At 26.8% G+C, this 20,773-nt stretch overlaps 1 protein-coding gene across 2 annotated transcripts; it reads left to right on the top strand.

Annotated features, from left to right (window-relative positions):
- The first annotated feature begins 61 nt into the window (after positions 1-61).
- Positions 62-20,605, top strand: LOC135925343 (U3 small nucleolar RNA-associated protein 25 homolog). 2 transcript variants are annotated; one of them, XM_065460611.1, is made up of 11 exons: positions 62-123; positions 164-336; positions 378-709; positions 8,189-8,306; positions 8,378-8,456; positions 12,219-12,417; positions 12,476-12,605; positions 13,878-14,046; positions 17,103-17,179; positions 18,814-19,028; positions 19,261-20,605. In XM_065460611.1, the coding sequence occupies exons 1-11, from the start codon at positions 117-119 to the stop codon at positions 19,826-19,828; spliced, it is 2,067 nt and encodes a 688-aa protein (XP_065316683.1). In that variant the 5' UTR covers positions 62-116; the 3' UTR covers positions 19,829-20,605. The 2 variants fall into 2 exon arrangements, with proteins under 2 accessions (XP_065316683.1, XP_065316684.1); XM_065460612.1 differs by having other exon boundaries at positions 18,814-18,972; positions 19,261-19,438.
- Positions 20,606-20,773: the final 168 nt, after the last annotated feature.

Here is a 20,773-nt window from a genome sequence, read left to right as displayed (position 1 = left end):
CCCCTCCCACTCCCAATTTAAAAAATAAAAGAGAAATTTATTTGATAATGTTATCCGTCAGTTTTGATAGCTGACAGTTATAATATTCATACCGAAATATAGGATAGGATAGGATCATGAAAGGTATTATCATATTTTAGTGAGATTGTTGTTTATTTTTTAGATTTTTTTGACGAACACATAAATTATCAAATTGTTGAAATTGATATACCTTTATTATCTGAGCATAAATTATGGAACAAAAACTCTGAAGATTGGCCTATATTATCTAAACTAGATTACTATCATTATAAAAATAAGGATAAATGCAAAAAAACAGAATTAAAAAATTTTAAAGTATATTAGTTTAGATTATATTAATAATTCTTTTACATTAGATAAAGTCATCACTTTTACAAAACTATCATAATATAATTTCAGACTTGCATTCAAGTCCACAAGATGATACATATGAAAATATAATTTCTAAGGATGGAGAAAAAATTGAGGATTTATTAGCATTTTCAGAGTTTCAACTAGAGCTCTCTTCTCTTATTTGGAGTTATAAAGATGTATATTACCCATTAAGGAATGTGTCTAATTGTGAAGAAATAAGGGAAATTTATTGCTTGCATGCCCTTAATCATGCTATTAAAACTCGTGATTTGATAATTCGCAATAATACCAAGCTAGAAAAAACTAACTTTTCTCAAAATATTGAAGAAAAAGAGTAAGTTTATTTATTATTAATTGACTATATATAAAATATTTTAAATAAATTTTTAAAACTGCCAAATTATATATCACATAAAATACACTTATAAATTTGTTAAACCTTTAAAGTTGGCCCAACCTTTAACAGAAATAAGACTGAGCTCAGGATTGAAATTTTTAAAATAGTTTGGGCCAACTCTGGCTAGAATTTTTTTTCTAATCATGTCGGCTTTGTTTGAAAAATAAAATCCCCCCTCCCATTGCAAATTTGACTGATTTCATAAATATCATTTTAAGCTAATAAAAATTTATCCCCACCCCCCAATCAAAATTTTACAAATATTTGAATATCAATTTTCTAACATAAAACTTATTTTTTATAATTAATTTTATTAAAATTTCTTTCCTTGTGAGTACATTAACATTATTCAAAAATATTAATAAAATGGAAAAATTTCTAGTCAAATTATTAGTGAGTTAGATTTTAATAATATTTTAATTATTAATAAATATCTATAATTTTTTAAATATTTTCCATTTTTACTTCCATTTTGTAGAACAGAAGAAATAGAAATACAAAAGGTAAATAAGGCTGAGCATGAAAAAGTAATGTATCGTCAGAAGTGATATCATTATAATTCAATTGATTAATCAGAGTTTATCATTGTTGCTAGTTGCATCAATAAATTATTTTTTTATAGCTCACTACTTTATAGAAATTTACAAAAACCAAATTTAGATTTGGTTCAGGTTATTGATTTGGCGAAAAATATATATGAACAGGTAGATACAATAAGAATGAATGTAGGTGAATGATTTCATAATATTTGTCTAGACATTGAATCGAAGACTAATATGATATAACACTAATTAAACCTTGTCTAGCACCTAGGCAATTATTGAGATTTAATATAAATATTGGCTCAACTGAAGAATATTATAAAATATCCATTTTCATCCCATTCTTAGATACCTTTTGATCACAAATAAAAGTACGGTTTTTAGATAAAAAAAACATGTCTTTAGCAATCTTCAAGTTTTATTACCCAAAGATCCTTCTTCGTTTTCTAAGGCCACTATTGATAAAATTAAATATTTAGCAAAATTTTATTCCTATGATATTGATACTGAAATAAATTTAATCAGTGAATTCAAATTGTGGTATAAATATTTACTATGTTTAGCTATTTTACCTGAGCATGCTATTGATGTGCTCAATTGGTGTAAAGAAACCTTGGCTCAATTTCCTAATATTTTGAAGTTGTTTTATATTCTTGCATGTTTGCCTATTACAACATGTACAAATGAAAGGACTTTTTCCAACTTGAGAAGGTTGAAAACATATTTACAAGGTACTACTTCCGAATCTCAGCTAAATGGATTAGCTCTGTTAAATATCCACAGAGATTTGTTTCCAACGACAAACGAAATTCTTGATGAATTGGTAACATTCCCACGAAAATTAAAAATCACATTATAATTATAGTATTTAATAAAAAAAATTGTATAATATTGTATTTGATAAGAAGTTTAAAAAAACTTGTTTTTTATATTATTTTCTAGTCAATATTTTATACACATTACTATTAGTATTTTCAATAAAAAAAATAATATTCTACCTATATTGTATGAGAATTTAAGCTGAGGCTAGTTTTTAAAGCAAATTTTATAAAAAAAATGACATTAAACTTTATTTAAACTTTACATTTAAAAAAACTTTATTAATGTAATATACCTAACTTAAAATAATAAAAAATAGGCTTGTAATATCCATAAGCACAAATTAGTAAATAAAAGTTAAAAATAGAAGTTAAATTATGATTTATAGAATAGCTAAAACATAAGACCAGGCCAAAGGCCGAGGGAAAGCTGGCAGGTAAAAAAGGGTTTGGGAAAATCCCCCCCCATAAGAAAATCCTGGATACGCCACTGTTTCCTGTTACCCAATAATTGTGATTAGAGGTCGGCAAATGGAAGATTTTTATGCATGGCCAGGTGGTGATTTAGTTTCGGCCTTGCCCAGCCAGGCACAGTTTCATTTTTTACTAAGGTTGCCTTGCCTGATTTTGAAATATTTTTTTAAATACAAGGCTTAAACCAAAAAATATATTATTGAACACCAAAATAAATAACTATTTATGATTGGGAAGTGGTTAAATTAATAACGCTATTTTTTGGATTATCACTTCTATAAAATATCAGAATTCATCAAATACATGTACAAAAATGAGTCAGGTAACAGGTCGGGGTTTTCAAACCTCTCATTGTGATTATTACCAACTCCTAAAAATATGTCTAATTTATCATTTATGGATAAACTAAAAAAATTAGGCCAGGCTATGACCTAAAAATCAGAGTTGTTGGAGCATGCTACTGTAGTGTGCTATCCTAGCGATAACTAATAGTGCGGAATTTTTTTTTTCAATGTGCCACTTTTTAAAAATATAATGAATGTAACTATAAACATGATATTAAATTTTTATTATTTAATATTGAAATTTATAATTTCAATTTTGTATTATTAACCGAAATCCTCTAGTGTAAATTATTTGCAATGTCATCCCAAATGGATGCCCAAATCAATGTAAGTGAGTCAGACAATGATGATATTAATGAAATGGAAGCTCTGGGAAAAAATGTTTTTGATAATAATAATACAAATTTTTCATTTCCAAAATTTTAAAAATATTTTCAAATTAATGTAAAAACAAAAGGTGGCAAATTTATTTGTTTAAATCCTCAAAAGATATCTTAAGGTAATTGTCATTTTTTAATTCTAATAGTATTTATTAAGAAGGTTTGTGCCAACAGTTTTTAAAAGATAGAAAAACAAAATAACTTTAGTATAGGGGTTACTATATACTAAAAGACCATTTCAATTTAAATTAAATTCATAAATAATATTGCACATGCTAATATTTCTCAGAAACTGTCTGATAAAGTTATTGTCGATTTTATAATTGATACAGTTAAGCCAATGTCCTTGGTTGAAAATCCATCATTTACCATGAAGTTTAAAACTATCTCCTGGTACAACAATTTTATTTCACCAGACACTAATGATTAAGATTGCAGATAATTTTGAAGTGATGAAAGATGCTCTAATAGCAGTTATCAGAGATATCCTATATATGTACCACGGCAGATCGTTGGACACATTACAGAGGGTACAAACTTATTTATATTTATAAATTGATCTTTTAGAGCTTATTTTTGAATCACAGGCCATTAGGCCCTAAGTTTTTAAAAAGAAGATCTGTAACATTCCTCAAAAGGATAATAGGATCTCAGGCACACATTATACTTGCAAATAAAATTTTTGTCATCCACACTTTCTGATCGTCGCTCTAGACTTGGGGATGATAGTTTAGAAATAATTTTATTATTAAAATGCAACAAAATATATAAAAAAACAATATTACCATAAAACAAATTTTTTTTATGAAAAGTAGTCAAAGCTACTTTTAAAAAATAGTAGCTAATAGTGTGCTACCTTTTTTAACAAATAGTGGTAGAACGCTACTTTTAAATGTAGGGCTTAACAACTCTGCTAAAAATCAATAATAAATTTGGCAGGCTTGGAAAAAAATTTGAATTTATAGGGTGATTATCAGAGTTGTTAAAAGATACTTTTTAAATGGATCTAGATACCGATACATCGTCTAAAAATTTATCTAGATACAGATACAGCTTCTAAAAAGTTATCTTGATACAGATACAATTTAAAATGTATCTAGATACAGATACATTTTTATTATACTCTTAGATAAGGTTTGAATAAACCTAAATTAGGATTCTATTGTGAATATTCATGAAATGATCTAAAAAATTTATTGATTCGATATCACATTTATCAAAATATAACTAAAATAAAGATTTTTAGATATTAATATAATGTATGATTAATATAAATAATTATTTTATATCATTAATAAAATAATACAATATATGATTAAATGATTATAAATAATTATTAGATTTCAGTAACAAAATATTTTCAAAATTTTGGTCATTAAGACGTCCTCGTTTATTTGTAAAGACATTTTTAGCTATACTAAAAAGTCTTTCAACAGGGGCGCTGGAAGGGATTGTGGTGTTATATTTAATGAATAACATTTTTATATCAGGATATTGTTTAAAAATACCAAAATCTCGGCATTCATTTTTGGAAAAACTATTTAAAATTTGTTGATTATTAGAATTTAAATCATTAACAATCATATCTCCTCCTGTGGGATACTGAAAAAATCGGATATTAAATTATTGGTTTTTTTTCACAGGTTTATGATTCTGATATTCCAAAATCCTGAGCAATAGTATAAAGATCTGATATTGATATTGGTGCAACTGTTTCTTCATCTTCCAGATCATCTATGGATTCACTAATATTTTCAATTGGCTGGAAAACTCTATCATAAATAAGTAATATTATATAAACCTAAAAAACTTAATAAAGTTTTTGGCATTATTAGTAATGGTCTTTGAGATTTTATTTTGTATGCAATAATCCTTTGCTATATCTTGTAAATTTTTTGCTATTTTATCATATGTATGACTACCAGTCATTCTTTTACAAACCAACGCTACATTTTCTTTCCAAACTTGTTGGATCTATATAGTGTACAGTGACTCCTATGTATGAACTAAAAATTAACATTTCTTAAAACTGCTCAAATAATTTGTTTGTAATTAAATTATTATACAAATTTAAATGTTAGCTATAACGGCAATAGGCACTCCAACAATCTGCTGTTGTACATATTAACGATGGTTCTATTAGACTTTCAATAATTTCTTTCTTTTCATTCTCCCATCTTTGGGAGATTCTAGCAACCACTGTGTCGGCAAATTATATTTTTTTTGTGTAATGTTTTGATCATTTTTATAAATGAATTGAAAATGGCTGAATGCTATCTATACATTGCAATTAAAAATGGCAAATTCCTTGAGATGGATTGTAATATCAGAATTTGCTTGTTATTGATAACTCGGACATAATATTTAATTAATATTTATATATTCTTTTTTATATAAGATATTTTACATATATATATAATTTTTTTAATATATATATTAATATTAAGTTATATGCTCATATGAAATAAAATAAATTTTACATTCAAGTATTTTTATTTATAATATAAAAAAGCTTTAAATAGAAGCATATCAAAATTTATCTTAAAAAGTATCTAAAAACAGATACAGATACCTCTAAAATAATATCTAGATACAGATACTTTAATCAAAAATCTATCTAGATACAGATATCACATTTTTATATCTAGATACCTTAACAACTCTGGAATTTATAAATTAAAAAAAATGGAATCATGTAAAGCATCTTAAAGTGGTCTGGTCTGGAAAATTCCATGATAAGTTAAATAATATCATTGACCTGCAGGCCCAACCCAAAACTTAAAAATGTGGACATAGCAAATTTTAAAAAATTAAATTAAGGAAAATCATATATAAGCATTTAATGTTCTTTGCTCCACATTTTTTAATTTCCCTTTGAAACAATTTACAAAATACAGCCAATATGTTTAAAAATTATATCGGATCTGGCCTTTAAAATCGGCTTATACCAAGGGGGGAGGGAATATGATATTTTTATAGTCAAAATAATCGGTAACTTTATTTTAAATTATTTCCTATATATATATAGTATTTTATAATTATGTAATTTAACTTCGAATATTATGCAATTATATTGACCTCCATAATATAATATTAAATGTAGGAAAGTTATAATAATATAATATACAAATAACATAACCTTTAAAATATATAAGATATTCAAATATAACAGTATCATCGTTGAATATGATTAAGAATACAGGCAGGAAAATGACTAAATTTAACTAACTAAACTATGCCAAAGCTTAGTATACTATTATCCAACATAACTATATCTATTAGTTGTAGTCATTGGTCAATTAAATAGCTCTAACTATTTATTTTAAAAAATAACTGGCTTTTTTATGACCACAGCTAATAGCTATTGTATTTTTTATACAGCTTAGTCATAAAAGGTTATGAATAAGCCATTGCGCATCATCTATGGTAAGGAATGGAGTATGAAGATGCAGTATCATTTGAATAAAATTAGAGGGAGGGGTAGTAGAGTAGTTTTAATTTGGATTAGAGGCTAATGTAGCCTGACCTGATAGCCCAAGAAGATTCAGTGTGGAAATCCCTTCTTTAAAAGAAATTATTTTTCACATCTGTGCTAAGCCTAAAATTTTTACCTCTTTACATGTAAAATATGAGGGTCATCGAAAAAAATAAATCATTTTACAGGTAAATTGCCAAAAGCCTAATAAAACGAATTTGCAGAATATTCGAAATAAAATGGAAATGACCTAAGGATTTGGGTCGATTTTTAAAAATCACATGAAGGAATTGTCTATAGTTGATGATTGTATTATGGGGAAGGGGGGGGGGAGAAAAATAAATGCTATATATTTTTCTTTCTCCTTGGGAAAATATTGATCGCAAGATTTAACCAAAATAATATTATATAAACTTGGAGACTTTGCTAATAGATGGCAGAAAGCTTTGGACCTCTATTTGCCAAATCTCGATGCTTACATAATATTCTTTTGCCTGTGATTTATAAGATTTTGATAATTTACCTATGTATAAAACTTATATTATCATTTTACAAGTCGGGTTTACCCGGAAAACCCTTTTTTTTAAATTGAATGAATTCTTTCTCGTTATTTGTCATTGCAGTTGTTTGTATCGGTTCGAGTTGGTTTTTCGGTTTATAGAGTTTGATTCCTTATCGAGTTCATTTTTGGTTTGTTATCGATTTTGTTAATTATCGCATCATAATCCTTGGTTGCTTTATCGGTAGCTTGTTGTCTCGTTCAATCTTTATCATAATTTGTTATTATCATTGTCTTTGGATTTTGTTTAAGGTCTGTTGTTTTCGATTGAATTTTAATTACCTTTTATAATTTTAATCTACTTTTTATATTCAAACTTATTGATTTCACTAAAAAAGATTTCAGAATAAATTTTGTTTTTAAACCTCCGCTGCCACTATGCTTAAACAGTATGGCAATGCAGATTCTAAAACTACTTAATATTATAAAAGATTTAAATACAGTATCAAAATGATTGTTGTAAAATATTTCCATACATTTGTAATAACTTTCTTAAAAAATTTTGACTTGCTATATTTTTTTAATGTTATCAATATTTAATTTTTTTTTACAATAATTACAGCAAGTCAAACAATTTTATAAGAAAGTTGTTACAAATATATGGAAATGTTTTGCAACGGATCATATTATTACTGTATATCTTATTCATTTAGAATATAAAATAATGATATATTTTACTATAACATTTTACACAATTAACATCACGATTCTAATGAAAAATAAATTGAATTTAACTTTAATATTTACAAAATAATAAGATTTGATAGAATTATATTTGTCTTATATAACATTTTCTAAACTTAATTTAATCATTTTTATGATAGTTTTAGAGATAGAGGTTTTACAAGACCCAAGATTTTGATTTTAGTGCCTTTTAAAAATTCGGCTTTTAGAATTGTTCACACCATGATGACATTGATGTCGAGCACATTTACACAAAAAGTTTGTTTTTATTATTTATTTAATGTTTATGTTTTATTACCTTCAATTTGTTATATATATTTTTTTGCTAGAGTCTAGTCACAAATAAGCATAGATTTTATCAAGAATACAGTGATTTGGATCAAAATGCTGAAATCAAATATCCATCAAGTTAATAATATTCTATGATCATTCTTAATTGTGTTTTTATATTAATACATCATGCCTTATAATAAGTGAAATATTAATTATATTGATAAGCGTTGATTAATTAATTTATATACTTAGAGTAAAACTATTTGTTTTGAAAGTATATATTTTGATCATATCAATGATATTAACAGCATTAGACTGTCAATTCATTCGTTAAGATATCATTTTAAAGTGGAATCAAATTTCAAATTGAAGTCAAAACATTCATTGGTAGCCATTTTATGATGGTACATTAACCAACATAGGTAGAGGAGTAATTAATATATTATTTTATAATTATTGGCAAATGAATATTACATAAATTATTTTAAGAAAATCGATAATATCATAATCGGAGAACCTATTTTTTAAAATTATGTTACCTTCACATTAATTAATTATTTTTTTAACAAAATAATAAATTATTTTGAAAATCTCTATTAAAACAAAGAATTAGGGCTCTGATGATTTACAAATTATCACTAAATTTTTTACCGATCCGATATTCACCAAAAACCTATCCAATAGCCGACATTGGTTACCGAATCAATTTTGTTCTAATATAGGAAAATACCTTTAATTGGCACAGTTCTAAAAAGAATAAAATATTATAATTTTAATAGTTTGTCATATAATTTTTTTTTAGCTAATCAAATCAGTGCCCTCTCACACAAGGATCCGAATCCGATATAATTGTGTCCGCTGGTATTTTCAGAATTTTTGTAAGGGGAGAGGAGTTAGGTTTTTTACAAAATATATATTATCATAATCCAAAGTTTAACATTTGCTCAATAAAAAATAATCTTTTAAAATTTTAATTTCGGTAGATTTTTAAAGGAAGATCTTTTTGATCAAATTTTCACTAAAATTCCAAATATAATTTAATCTTAGCAAGTAATTTGTGATTTTTATGTGTAAAAAATCTTTCATGATGAAATCACAAATTTTTGTAAAAATTTTTTGATCTTTATTTAAAAAATCTTCAATTTTATTGATCTTCAAAGATTTTCTGTTCAAAATTTTGGTCGAAAATCTTCAGGGATTCATTTGAAGATTTTTATCAAACCCTGATGATAATTATTTTGAAAAATTATTATCTTATTTATTTATTTTTAATATGGTTTATAATGACAGAGGGACGGGGGGAATATTGGGGAAATTTTTTAATTATCTCAAAATGATATTTACGAAAACTGATAAATTTGCGAAGGGAGTATTCCCCCTTTGGTTACTACCAAGATTGCGTCATTTAAATATCAAGGTGTAGCCTTATTATTGTCAACATTCACATTTTGTATCTCTTATAATTTAATTATTTGTAATCACTAGGGGAGGAGTCTTAGCTTTATTGGCTTAGAATCTAAAGGGTTCTAATTCAAGTTTTTATAGTAGGGTAAGAAATTTAAATCAGTCAGATTATTTTTTTAAATATAATGACGGAAAATCAATATTTTATTTTAACTTATTTTTTTATTTACTAAATTTTATCAAAATTAGTAATCAATATATTTAGAAAAAATTACCTTAATTGACTTTATAAGTACAATATAGAAAAAAAGAATCTTTCATATTTTAGAAAATATTCGGAAGCAATATTTTTTATAGACCTTCTCTATCACAGCTTTTTTTATCATGGTGTTTGGTTACCTTATTAGTAAATTAGTTGAAAAAGTATGTTTTTAAATTATTATATTATATCGGGGTGTACCGATACCACTTTTTGAGGCCAATCCGTTCCGATATTAAATTGATAGCGGCCGATTACCGATCCGATATCATATCTAATTTTGTATTCTGTAAAGATACCAATGGTTTTAATTTTTAATACACTTTTTATTAGTATATCATCTATAATTTAACGATACCATAACTTATGTCATTTAAATATATAATGATCAGTTATAGTTTATATTCAATTCAATTGCAATTTTAAAAGTATATAAAATATTTTTGAAACCAAATATTCCAATTTATGAGAGGTAAGTCTGCGGCGATGGTAACTGTCAATATCACTAGCTAAAAACAGATTCTGAAGAGATTAGCGCTTACTTTTATAAACAGAATGCGCAAAAAAAATAACAATATGGCAAAATGCTTATTAATTATTATTATTAAAAAAATAAACATAAAAATGGATTTCGATTTTATTTATAAAAATGAAAGATTTTAGATATAACTTTTTTTAAAAATTTTATAACATTTTATTTTTGTTAAAAACGTCATTTTTTATCGGATCGGAAAATTTTATAATATTGGCCGGTAACCGATATTTTAAAATGGGTGAAATATCGGCCTGATCCTATAATAAATATCGGTACATCCCTAATATTATATTTTAAAAAGAGATTAAATAATTTATTTGATATATTCTTTTGCCAATAAGAAAGAAAGTTATAAATAATTACTGTAAAAGTAACTTGATTAGCTGAAAATGGGTTCTCAAACTAAAATAATTTGTGATATTCAATTTCCAATAAAATTTTAATAGAAAATATATTAATTACACAACCTTATATACTTTATTCATTACCCTTATAAAATGGTTACCAACCATCAGAACCCCCTAGACTTCTTTAATCCAATGACGCTGGGACTCCCCCCCCCCTAGTAATTGATGCTGACTAAAATGGTGCCTTGGACTATTCAGTTCATTTAAATGAATGCCCATTTCAATGCATTATTTGGTAGTCTAGTACTCTACTATTTAATGTCATATTCAGATAATTAATATATCCCATATGTTGTCATTATTCTTGGGGGGGGGGGGGGGTCACCATAAAATGGAGAACTTTAGGCTCCATCATTATAAATTAACTGGTATACATTTTTTCCCTAAACATTTAATTTTAGTCATTCTCATAAAATAATTGATTGTTTATAATGACATATTGTATTGGGGGGGGGGGGGCAATTTGTTAATAAATGATTACCAAAACTTTAATTTCTTAAAGAGGGAAACGCCTCTCCTTTGGCTACGCTTATGATGTACAGTGGTGTTTTTAACGGCTTGATTTACCCAATTTTTAAAACGGCTAAATCAAGATTTTCGCCAAAATATTATAACCTACGCCTCGAAATTTTGATAGTAGATGTACAAATCTTTCTAGGTAATTTCAAGCTTGAGTTTTTTACTGGCTAAAATCTCAGTTCGTCGTTTTGAAAAATTAGTTAAATTCAGCCATTTAACAACACTAATGTACAGTGATGAGTAAAATCTTTAATTGTAATTCTTTACAATATGAACATAGTTTTATAAGCTTAGAAAATAATTTACTTTATTATTATAGGTTATTATCATTTTTGATGATTTTTAAACTTTAAAGCTCAAATTACACGGTTTATTGTACGTCGGGTGGGCTACCATGAATCAATTCTTGCTTTATATATTTTTTTATCAGTATTGGATTGAACAAGAAAATCGGATTTATGATTCGGTATTTGGATTCCCTTACCCCTCATTCACAGTTATCGCGAATTTGCGGCGGAGTATACAAAATATGCATATTTCTATATTCTTCTCCCCGAAATTTTTTACTTCGCGCTAACTGTGAATTTAGGGGTAAGCAGCCCGATATAAATAAATGATACCCTATTTAATCCTGAAAATTTAAGCTTATTCGAGCGCAGTTTAGACCAATAATATGAGAGTAGTTAATTTAAAAATTTCTTGCTTATTGACATTATTATGCTGAAATTATATGATTAAAATCCTTATTATTTCTCATTTTTAAAATTATGTAGAGGATAGGAAGGAATTGTTTAGCGGCAATGTTGATGATTGTTTCAAATTAGGACTCAGCATATCTAAAAAATGCCTTAAGCTTTATACCGACTTCTACTCTTCTGACATTATCATATGTTCGCCCCTGGGTCTTAAGACATTAGGATCTAGTGCCAAAAAGATTGTCACAAATAAGCATTTGGAAGATTTGAATAAGGGGTAAGATTAGCTAATAAATTATTTTTATTTTTACGTTATTTTTTTTTTAAAAAAATAGCATAATAAATGAAAAAGATATCTATAATAAGGAATTAGCCGATGAAACGTTAGATTTTTTGTCTTCCATCGAAATCCTGATCATGGAACAGACGGACACATTCATGATGCAAAATTGGAGCCATGTTTTGGTAATTAGTATTTTAAAATATTTTTTCGTTCGAAATGATGACAGTTGAAGCATTTTTAAACAGAGCTATAAATTGATCTGTCCAATCACTCATGGTCAGAGTGTAACATTCTTGTTCTTATCACGCTAGGCAAAAAGATATTAGATTTACTGCATCATTTTTTTATATTTGAAAAATTATTAAATTTTTTATAGTCATAGGGATCATACTAATATCAGTTTAGGTTTAGGCTCAGGTTAAAATATCCGTTTAAGTTATTTGTAATAAATTCGGTTTGGTTTAAACCTTTAAACCCCTGTTCAAATCTTTTCATATATAAATCTATTTAAATTGTATAAAGAGAAGCACATTTTTTAAAATTTATCACTATTCCATAAAAAATAGTATTGTAGCCATATGCAATTGAAATGTTTTCAAGAGTCTCTTTTGTATATGTAAGGAGAAAGAGTAGCTTCTATACGCTAACCTGGGTAGATGGCACCGTCAAATTACAATTTATAAATAGATACTAATACTTATCACACAAAACTGTATTTATAACCATTAAAGGGGAGTTAATATATGAAAAGTTCATACCATTCAACCTTTTTATAGGTTCGGGTAACGAAATTTTTAATCGAGCAAAATTAATATGCTGTGCCATCTATTTGGGAGATTTTATTTGGGGCATTGTTGCAAGTTATCATTAAATCGCCAATTTGAAGATGGGCATCAGGGTATGGATCATTGCTAACAAATTCTAGCATATCATTTGTTAGATCTATTGTATTTACTCTGATGACATTATACAACTTCAAAGATATTGACCAATCATTAGAATATATATAAAATATGAAAATTATTTTTAAAAAATTTATGCGCTGGCTGTGCGCCGCGTTATGAAAACCTGCGTAGCGGGATTTTCATAAACGGCGGCATTTTCGGCGTGATCAAAAATATCGGCAGCTGGCTCGCGCATAGGTCTATAATATAGTTAATTAATGGTCCAATATCTGGCAGTATCTCTATATACAAAAAAATGTGTCTCTAGATAAAAAGCATTTAATTCTGAATATTTTTTAAAAATAATATTTGGTGAATTGGATTGAACGGTAGATGGTAATTATATATTGCGTTACATTCGTTTTTAATAATAAGGATCTTATACAAATGATAAGTTTTTGAAAATTAGTCATGAGAATATATTAGTTTAAGTAACGTTTGATATTTAAAAGAGAAATTTTTTTCTCCTTTAATTTGCCAACTTTCATTCATTACATACACAAAAAATAGTATTTGGTGAAAATGATGAATAAAAGACCCATAAAAGCTCATGACGCTGATTTTTCCCGCGTACGTGATTGGTATCTTAACGGGTTGGCCAAGCATTACAGGCAAACCATTATATTGAGCCGAGTCAATTCTCCTCAAATCAACTCCTTATTTCATGCCTATTGTCAAAGTTTGCTAAAATTATAATTTTCAATATTAAAAGTTGTTTTGGTTGGGAGGGAAAAAGTATAGTCTTCACCAAAAAATTTGCATATATAAGAGGAGAATTTTTTTTAAACGTTAGCTTAATTTGATCTGCCTGCTTAAACATAATTAAGCATTTGTTATATTTTGGAACTTTCATTTATTTGTCTATTCCATATTGTTAATATAATTTGATATAGATATTTTCCTATCACGTGTATAACATATTCCATAAAAACAATCAAATTAAAACTCAAATTAAGTAATTGATTGAATGAGTGCTTTACAATTTCTTTTCGAAGGTATTCTTGTTTCTCTCTTTTACTAATTGTCACAGCATATATCCCCTATATATGGCATCTCCCTTTATTTGGATCTCTCCCTATACCTTTGCTCGTTTTCCTTCGATGTTATTGTTCACCCTCGTTACAAATTTGTTTATTAATCTCTAATTTGTGGACCTTTTTTATGGTAATTTCACTTGCTCCATATCTCTCATTCTACTATCTCTGTATCGTTTTCCCTACAGCCCAAATTCCAGCTTTGCAATCACTTTCCTCCAGGTTGTTATTTTTTCAATACTTAGCTGCACTTGATGTACTCATACACCTAGGCTATGATTCATTTCTTTCATAATATTTCGACTACGAAAATCCATTAACTCATCCATAACCAACATATATTCCTTTTTTTATCCCATATGTTGTCCACTATTCTTATATCATATGTAAAATGTATATTTATAAAATGAGTGAATTTATTTACACAAATATTCCTAATCTTTAATGTAATGCCTTTACCTTAAGTTCTACCTCCTGTTTTTCTTCCTTCTCCTGGATCATCTCTTTTATCTATTCCCTCTGCCCTCACTCGCAACGTGCCCTATTTCATTGCAGTTAAAACATTTGATATTTTCTCTTTGTACCCGTTTGTGTCTTCTTCCTAATCTCCTTTCTTCTACTTCTACTTCTTAGTAACATTCCTACTACCCTGTGGCGTAGCCAGAATTTTCCAATGATAGGAGTATTCATAGAAGAATGGCTCGAATATTGACATTTTTGAATTGGAAAAAAAAGGAAAGGAAGTTAAAGGAATGAGCAATGGAATGGGGAAGGGAGGCAAGGGAACGGAAGAGTAGAAAAAGATTAAGAGTTGCCGAATATAAGAGTTGATAAGAAGGGATGTATAAAATTACACAGAACATGGTAAAGGAAAAATCAGAATTTTATTGATATTTTATCATAAATTTGAAATAATTTATTTTCTTCACAATTATATATAATTTTTAAGTTATGTTTTCGCTAGCATAATATTTTATATAAATAATTCTCATGATCATCTGCACATGTAACCTAAATTATATTAAACAGTATAAACAATATTGTAATTTTAAACACACATAGAAAACATACAATATTTTAATACTAAACACACATAAACAAAACATATATATTGCAAAAAACAGTAGCTATTTGAATAGCTTTATTTATGTCTATATCATCTTCAGATAATAATCTTTGTAAAATTTTAGGATTTTTTATTCCTAATATAAATTTATCTGTCCTCAAATTCACAAGTCGTTGCTAATTTTCGAAGATTTTGTATATAGTCTATTAATTTTTCCTCATTTTTTTTATTATATTGATAAAAATTATATCTTTCTACATTTATATTAGGGGTAGGATGAAAAATTTTGAGTAAAATGTTATGTATTTCTAATACCTCTTTATTTCCTGGACTATCTGGTGCGCATAAACTTACCAATATTTTATTAGTATCACATCCTATTGTTGTAATAACAGGGATTTTTCTTGTGATGATGTTAACTATGGTTGTGTGTTTTTAAATTCTTTAAATAAGTCGTACCAATCTTTGTAACACAAGTTTGAACTTTTTATCGACTGCGCCATTTTTAAGTGTCTTTTTTAATAATTATGGAAATATAGAAATCTTTTGTATTGTATTTTTTGTAGTAATAGAATTTTCTCAATTTTATTTTTTCAAAATAATGATATAATTTTCTGTTATTCAAATTCATATTATAATATATTATAATGAAAATAAACATTTTACAAAAAATAACAATTCAATACTTATCACAAAACATATACTATTATTAATCAAACATAAGCAAGATATATATAGTATTATAAAGTAATCACACATAAACAAAACTAAGCATCGCAACCAAAATAAAAGAGAGAAGGAAATGAGAGAATAGAGGAGAAAAGGAAACGTTAGAGTACGAATAAACAAAAGATTGGCATGGAAGCAAAATGGGGTAGAACTCAAGAATCGATAAATGGGGGGTGTATGATAAGATAAAGGAGTGAACAACATAAGGGATAAAAAAAGGAATATGGTGATGGATGAGTTAATGGATTGTCGTAGTCGAAATATTATGAAGAACAAAATGAGCCATAGCCTGGGTGTACGAGTACATCAAGTGCAGAGAAGTATTGAAAACAACTTTTAGAAAAGTGATTGCAAAATTTGTATTGTAGGGAATACGGTACAGAGATAGTAGAATGAGAGAGACATGAAGCTGATAAAGTTACCATAAAAAGAGGTCCACAAATTAAATATTAATAGACGAATTTATAACGAGGGTGAACAAAGACATCGAATAGTATATATATGAGGTGAAGATTACTAAAAGAGAGAAACGAGAAGACCTGCGAAAAAAAATTGTGGAAGCATTTATTTATTCAATTACTTAATTTGAATATGCTTCTTTTTTTTGGAATATTGGTAGATATATGATAACAAAATATATCAAATTATATTAACAATATGGATTAGACAAAGATATATTATATATACATAAAACTATTATAATATATATTTAATAAAATATTATATTTAGGGAATTAACAAGAAATAACAATATAATTTCAAAACATAAAAGTATTTAAATGATTTATACTTAAAAAAAAAATTTTCTACAATTTAAATAAATTGATTACCTATTATTAATATAACCCCATTTATAACATGCCAAATATTAAATATCATTCTTCAAATTTATTTTATATTTACAAGATCATGAAGGGAAGGTTATGATAATGGAGCCTTGTACTCGCGGGATTTTAGATGGGATTAAATCAAGCATTACACATGTAATACAAATTTAATATCTTACTTTTGTATTCTGGGCGATTATTTTATTTTAGGTAAACAGAAAAATCACCTAGAAATTTTTTTCTAAAAAAAGTTTAATATGACAATTCTATGGATCTTTAAATCTTAAATATCTTCTCGCATTTACCGGGTAAGGGCTAGGATTATTTAATTTAAGATGATGATAGGAAGTGAAAAAAAATCCTAGGAAAAAACATCGCAGGGAGAGAGAATACAAAATCCTTGGACAAAAATTAGGGCTGCGCCGATGTATTTGCTGACATTAAAATGATATGGACATAAATATGCATATATCAGAATTGCCACTAATGGGCAGTAAATTTTTAATGCATAATAATCATCTTAGAATGTTTATAAAACTTTAAAATTATTTATCAAACAAAAATATATTAAGGAAAAGCCAGCATCGGCAAATGAAATGAGTCTATGTTTTGGTTCGGTTTTTAACAATTTTTGTTCATCATAACCAGTTTTGATAGGTCAATTCTGACGGCTACTTATAATTTTGTTTTATAACAAGTTGTAATGTTATATCGACATTACAAGATGTTTATAAAAAATTATCTGCCCATTTGGTACCAACTCAGTTATAAATAGGTTTTTAATATCGGCACAGCCCTGAAAAAAATCCACATAAAGTTGAAATATTGTCCGTAAATTAAATTATACATGGGATTTTTCTGATTCTTGATCAAAACAAGACCTTATTTTAGCTAGAGTACTGCAGGGCCAAACTGGCACTAATTTCGTCAATAAAAAATAAGATCGGCTTTTGGCCGCAATAATATTATTTATTTCTTCCTATTCTTTTTTGTCTGATTGAATACCACAATTATAAAATGAATTTAAAAAATAAGAACAGCTTAAAAAATTGTAGGTGGAAATATTTATTATCCATTTTCATATTATATATTGAAATACGCCTAAAACATCAATAAACTATCAAAGTTATTGTTGAATATTTAAATGCATAACAACATTAAAATGGTAAATAAAATAATATTGAGTTTGAGATTTCTTCCCTATAAGCATTTTTTAAAATTTGACGGGATACTATTAAATCTAAAAAGAATCGCTATCGGACCTCGAGCTCGGGCGGAAATTGCAAGTCCTAATTGAAAAATTACTCAATAGTTTTGCTTAATTCCACCTAAACTAGGTAGAAGCAATGGCAAGTAGCCGAGGATTAGGGGTGGGATTATATATTTTTTTTAAACTAATCTTTTGGAGTAAAAGAGTAGGGGTGCCAATTTCTTGAGCGTTAAGGAAAAGAAATAGGGTTGCAATCATAGAGAGAGAGATAAGAGCTAGGTTTAATATACCACCAAACTTCATTGATACACTACCACTCTGATTTTTTTAGCTTTTTAAAAATTTTAATTTAAAATATATTCATAAACACTCAATTTTTATTCAAAACCTTCGTTAATTATTAAAATATGTCTATATTTTTTAAAATATGTAATTCCATTCAAAAATAGTAATTTATCACAAAAGATTAAATGACTAAATTTAAAATATAATTATCATTCCAGTCAATGAAAAATTTCAAGCTCCTAAAGCGCATTTTTGCATTTTTTTGGTTCATATATTATATTAAAGAATTTTTCAGACATTTTTAAAGATCGGACTGAATGCTCAAAATGCGTCTTCTTTGGTAGATGCTCGCTTTACGTTTTTTACGGAAAAAATTTTAGTCCAGCGAATTTTGGAAGGCAATCGACGTTACGCCAGAAGAACCTTATTGTTTATTCCTTCGTATTTTGATTTCGTGAGAATCAGAAATTATCTTATTGAAAGGGAGATTGGTTTCTTTTCAATTACTGAGTTTGATTATTTTATTTATTTTGTTTTCTTCAAACTTTTAAACAAATACACAAAAATTTGATAATCATTCGTGTTTAAGATAAATGATACAATTATATTATTCCTTCTTAAGTTTGATCTTATCTCCTGTTCTGGAACATTATAAAAATTATTATTTTAATGATATTAAGCAAGGATTTGCTAATTATATTCTTTATTATTATAAACTAAATTAAATGCTATATTTTTAAAGATACGACGACGAAAAACACGTGAGAAAAGTTAGAAAAGCTATAAAAATCTTTGAAAGCTCTTATCAGAATCAGCAAAATGCCTCAGCGAATATAAAATCAACCCCTTGTCATGATATCTCTGTTACCATCGATAAAACTCTGCTCATTTTAAACACCGAAAGGAGCTATTTTTTCCGCAAACCTAGATTTCAATGCGTTTATGAATGCTTATTTTATGAACTTCCTACTTACCCTGACTACTATCTCGATTTGTATAATGATTGTATAGTGAGTGGAAATTCTAACGTTAATAAAACCCCATCTTCATTCGATAACTCGCACATAGTTAGTCAAAATATCAGGGATAGTCTTCAAAAAATGACTGTTTTGTATGATTGCAAATTTGACTGGCTTAAGATATCCGCCCTACTCGGAATAAATAGAGCCAAGCATATGGTGCTTAATTCAATGGATAATATAAAACGTAGAAAGCATGACTCATTTAATGGTAAAATTAATGATGTTAGCTTTGAAAACATTGGGAACGAAATCGGAGTTGAATCAATAGTATTTATAACTGGTGCTTAATTGATGTGTAGATTTTTACAGATATTATTAATTCTAAAATTGTATAAGATTGATAACTACTGAAGCAACAAATTGTTAATCCTGGAAATTATAAATAAATTTATAGCCAGAAAGGGTGTTTAGATCAATGATCAACATAATAGATAATCAGATCAGGCTATCACTACACTATAAATGCGCCATACGAAAATAAGATTTTAATAATATATTTAATACTTTTAAATCCTTGATGAATTATTTATAGTGAGTACTGAGATATTATCAATAACCTTTACCTTGCATATTCTTCTGTAATGCACAGGTTTTATCAAAAAAAATAGTCATCTTTCATTTTCTTTTAGAATTTATATTCCTAATACTTTCGATAACAATTTTTTATATTATGTAATATACTTAGGGATGGGAAAAAATATTTAAAAAACGAAAAAATAACAAATATAGCATTTAATTTCTTTTTTTACTCTATATTAAAATGTCACGTTACAAAGTACAACATTTATTGCAAGGAGAAATATTGGAATTTATCAATGTAAATTTTGCTCAAAACACTTTTTTTTTTCTCAAGTAGCAGCTGACTAAAGAATCATATATGTAAGAATGATAAATGCTTTAGCAGAAAATGATATTTTACTTTTAACATTATGAGCATGCATTTTATGCCCAAAATTCAATGCAACCAATTTATATTTTGAAGAAAGAAGGAAGGACGTCCTTGGAGAAAAAGTAAAAATATTATTTTATCTCTTTTTATTTCTCTTTTTCAATCTACTATTTATATATTTTTTACAAACTAAAATTAGAATATAATATTAAAAAGGTTAAGTTATAAAATAAAAGTAACTAAAATAAAAATATAATTTGAATAAATGAATGTGCGTTACATAAATTAAAACATATTACTATTCATTAACCAAAATATATAATATTTTAATTTATTAATTCCTA

This window comes from Gordionus sp. m RMFG-2023, chromosome 2 (assembly GCF_954871325.1).
Source record: "Gordionus sp. m RMFG-2023 chromosome 2, tfGorSpeb1-WG-v2, whole genome shotgun sequence".
Lineage (NCBI taxonomy): Eukaryota > Metazoa > Nematomorpha > Gordioida > Chordodea > Parachordodidae > Gordionus > Gordionus sp. m RMFG-2023.
Note: the sequence above shows the minus strand (reverse complement) of the source record. Positions and strands in the feature narration are given on the sequence as shown.

Excerpts from the sequence above, each read along its gene's own strand:
- LOC135925343 (XM_065460611.1), top strand. Across the intron at positions 12,418-12,475 it reads TTGGAAGATTTGAATAAGGG|CATAATAAATGAAAAAGATA; the intron begins GTAAGATTAGCT and ends TTAAAAAAATAG. Across the intron at positions 19,029-19,260 it reads GGTTTCTTTTCAATTACTGA|ATACGACGACGAAAAACACG; the intron begins GTTTGATTATTT and ends ATATTTTTAAAG.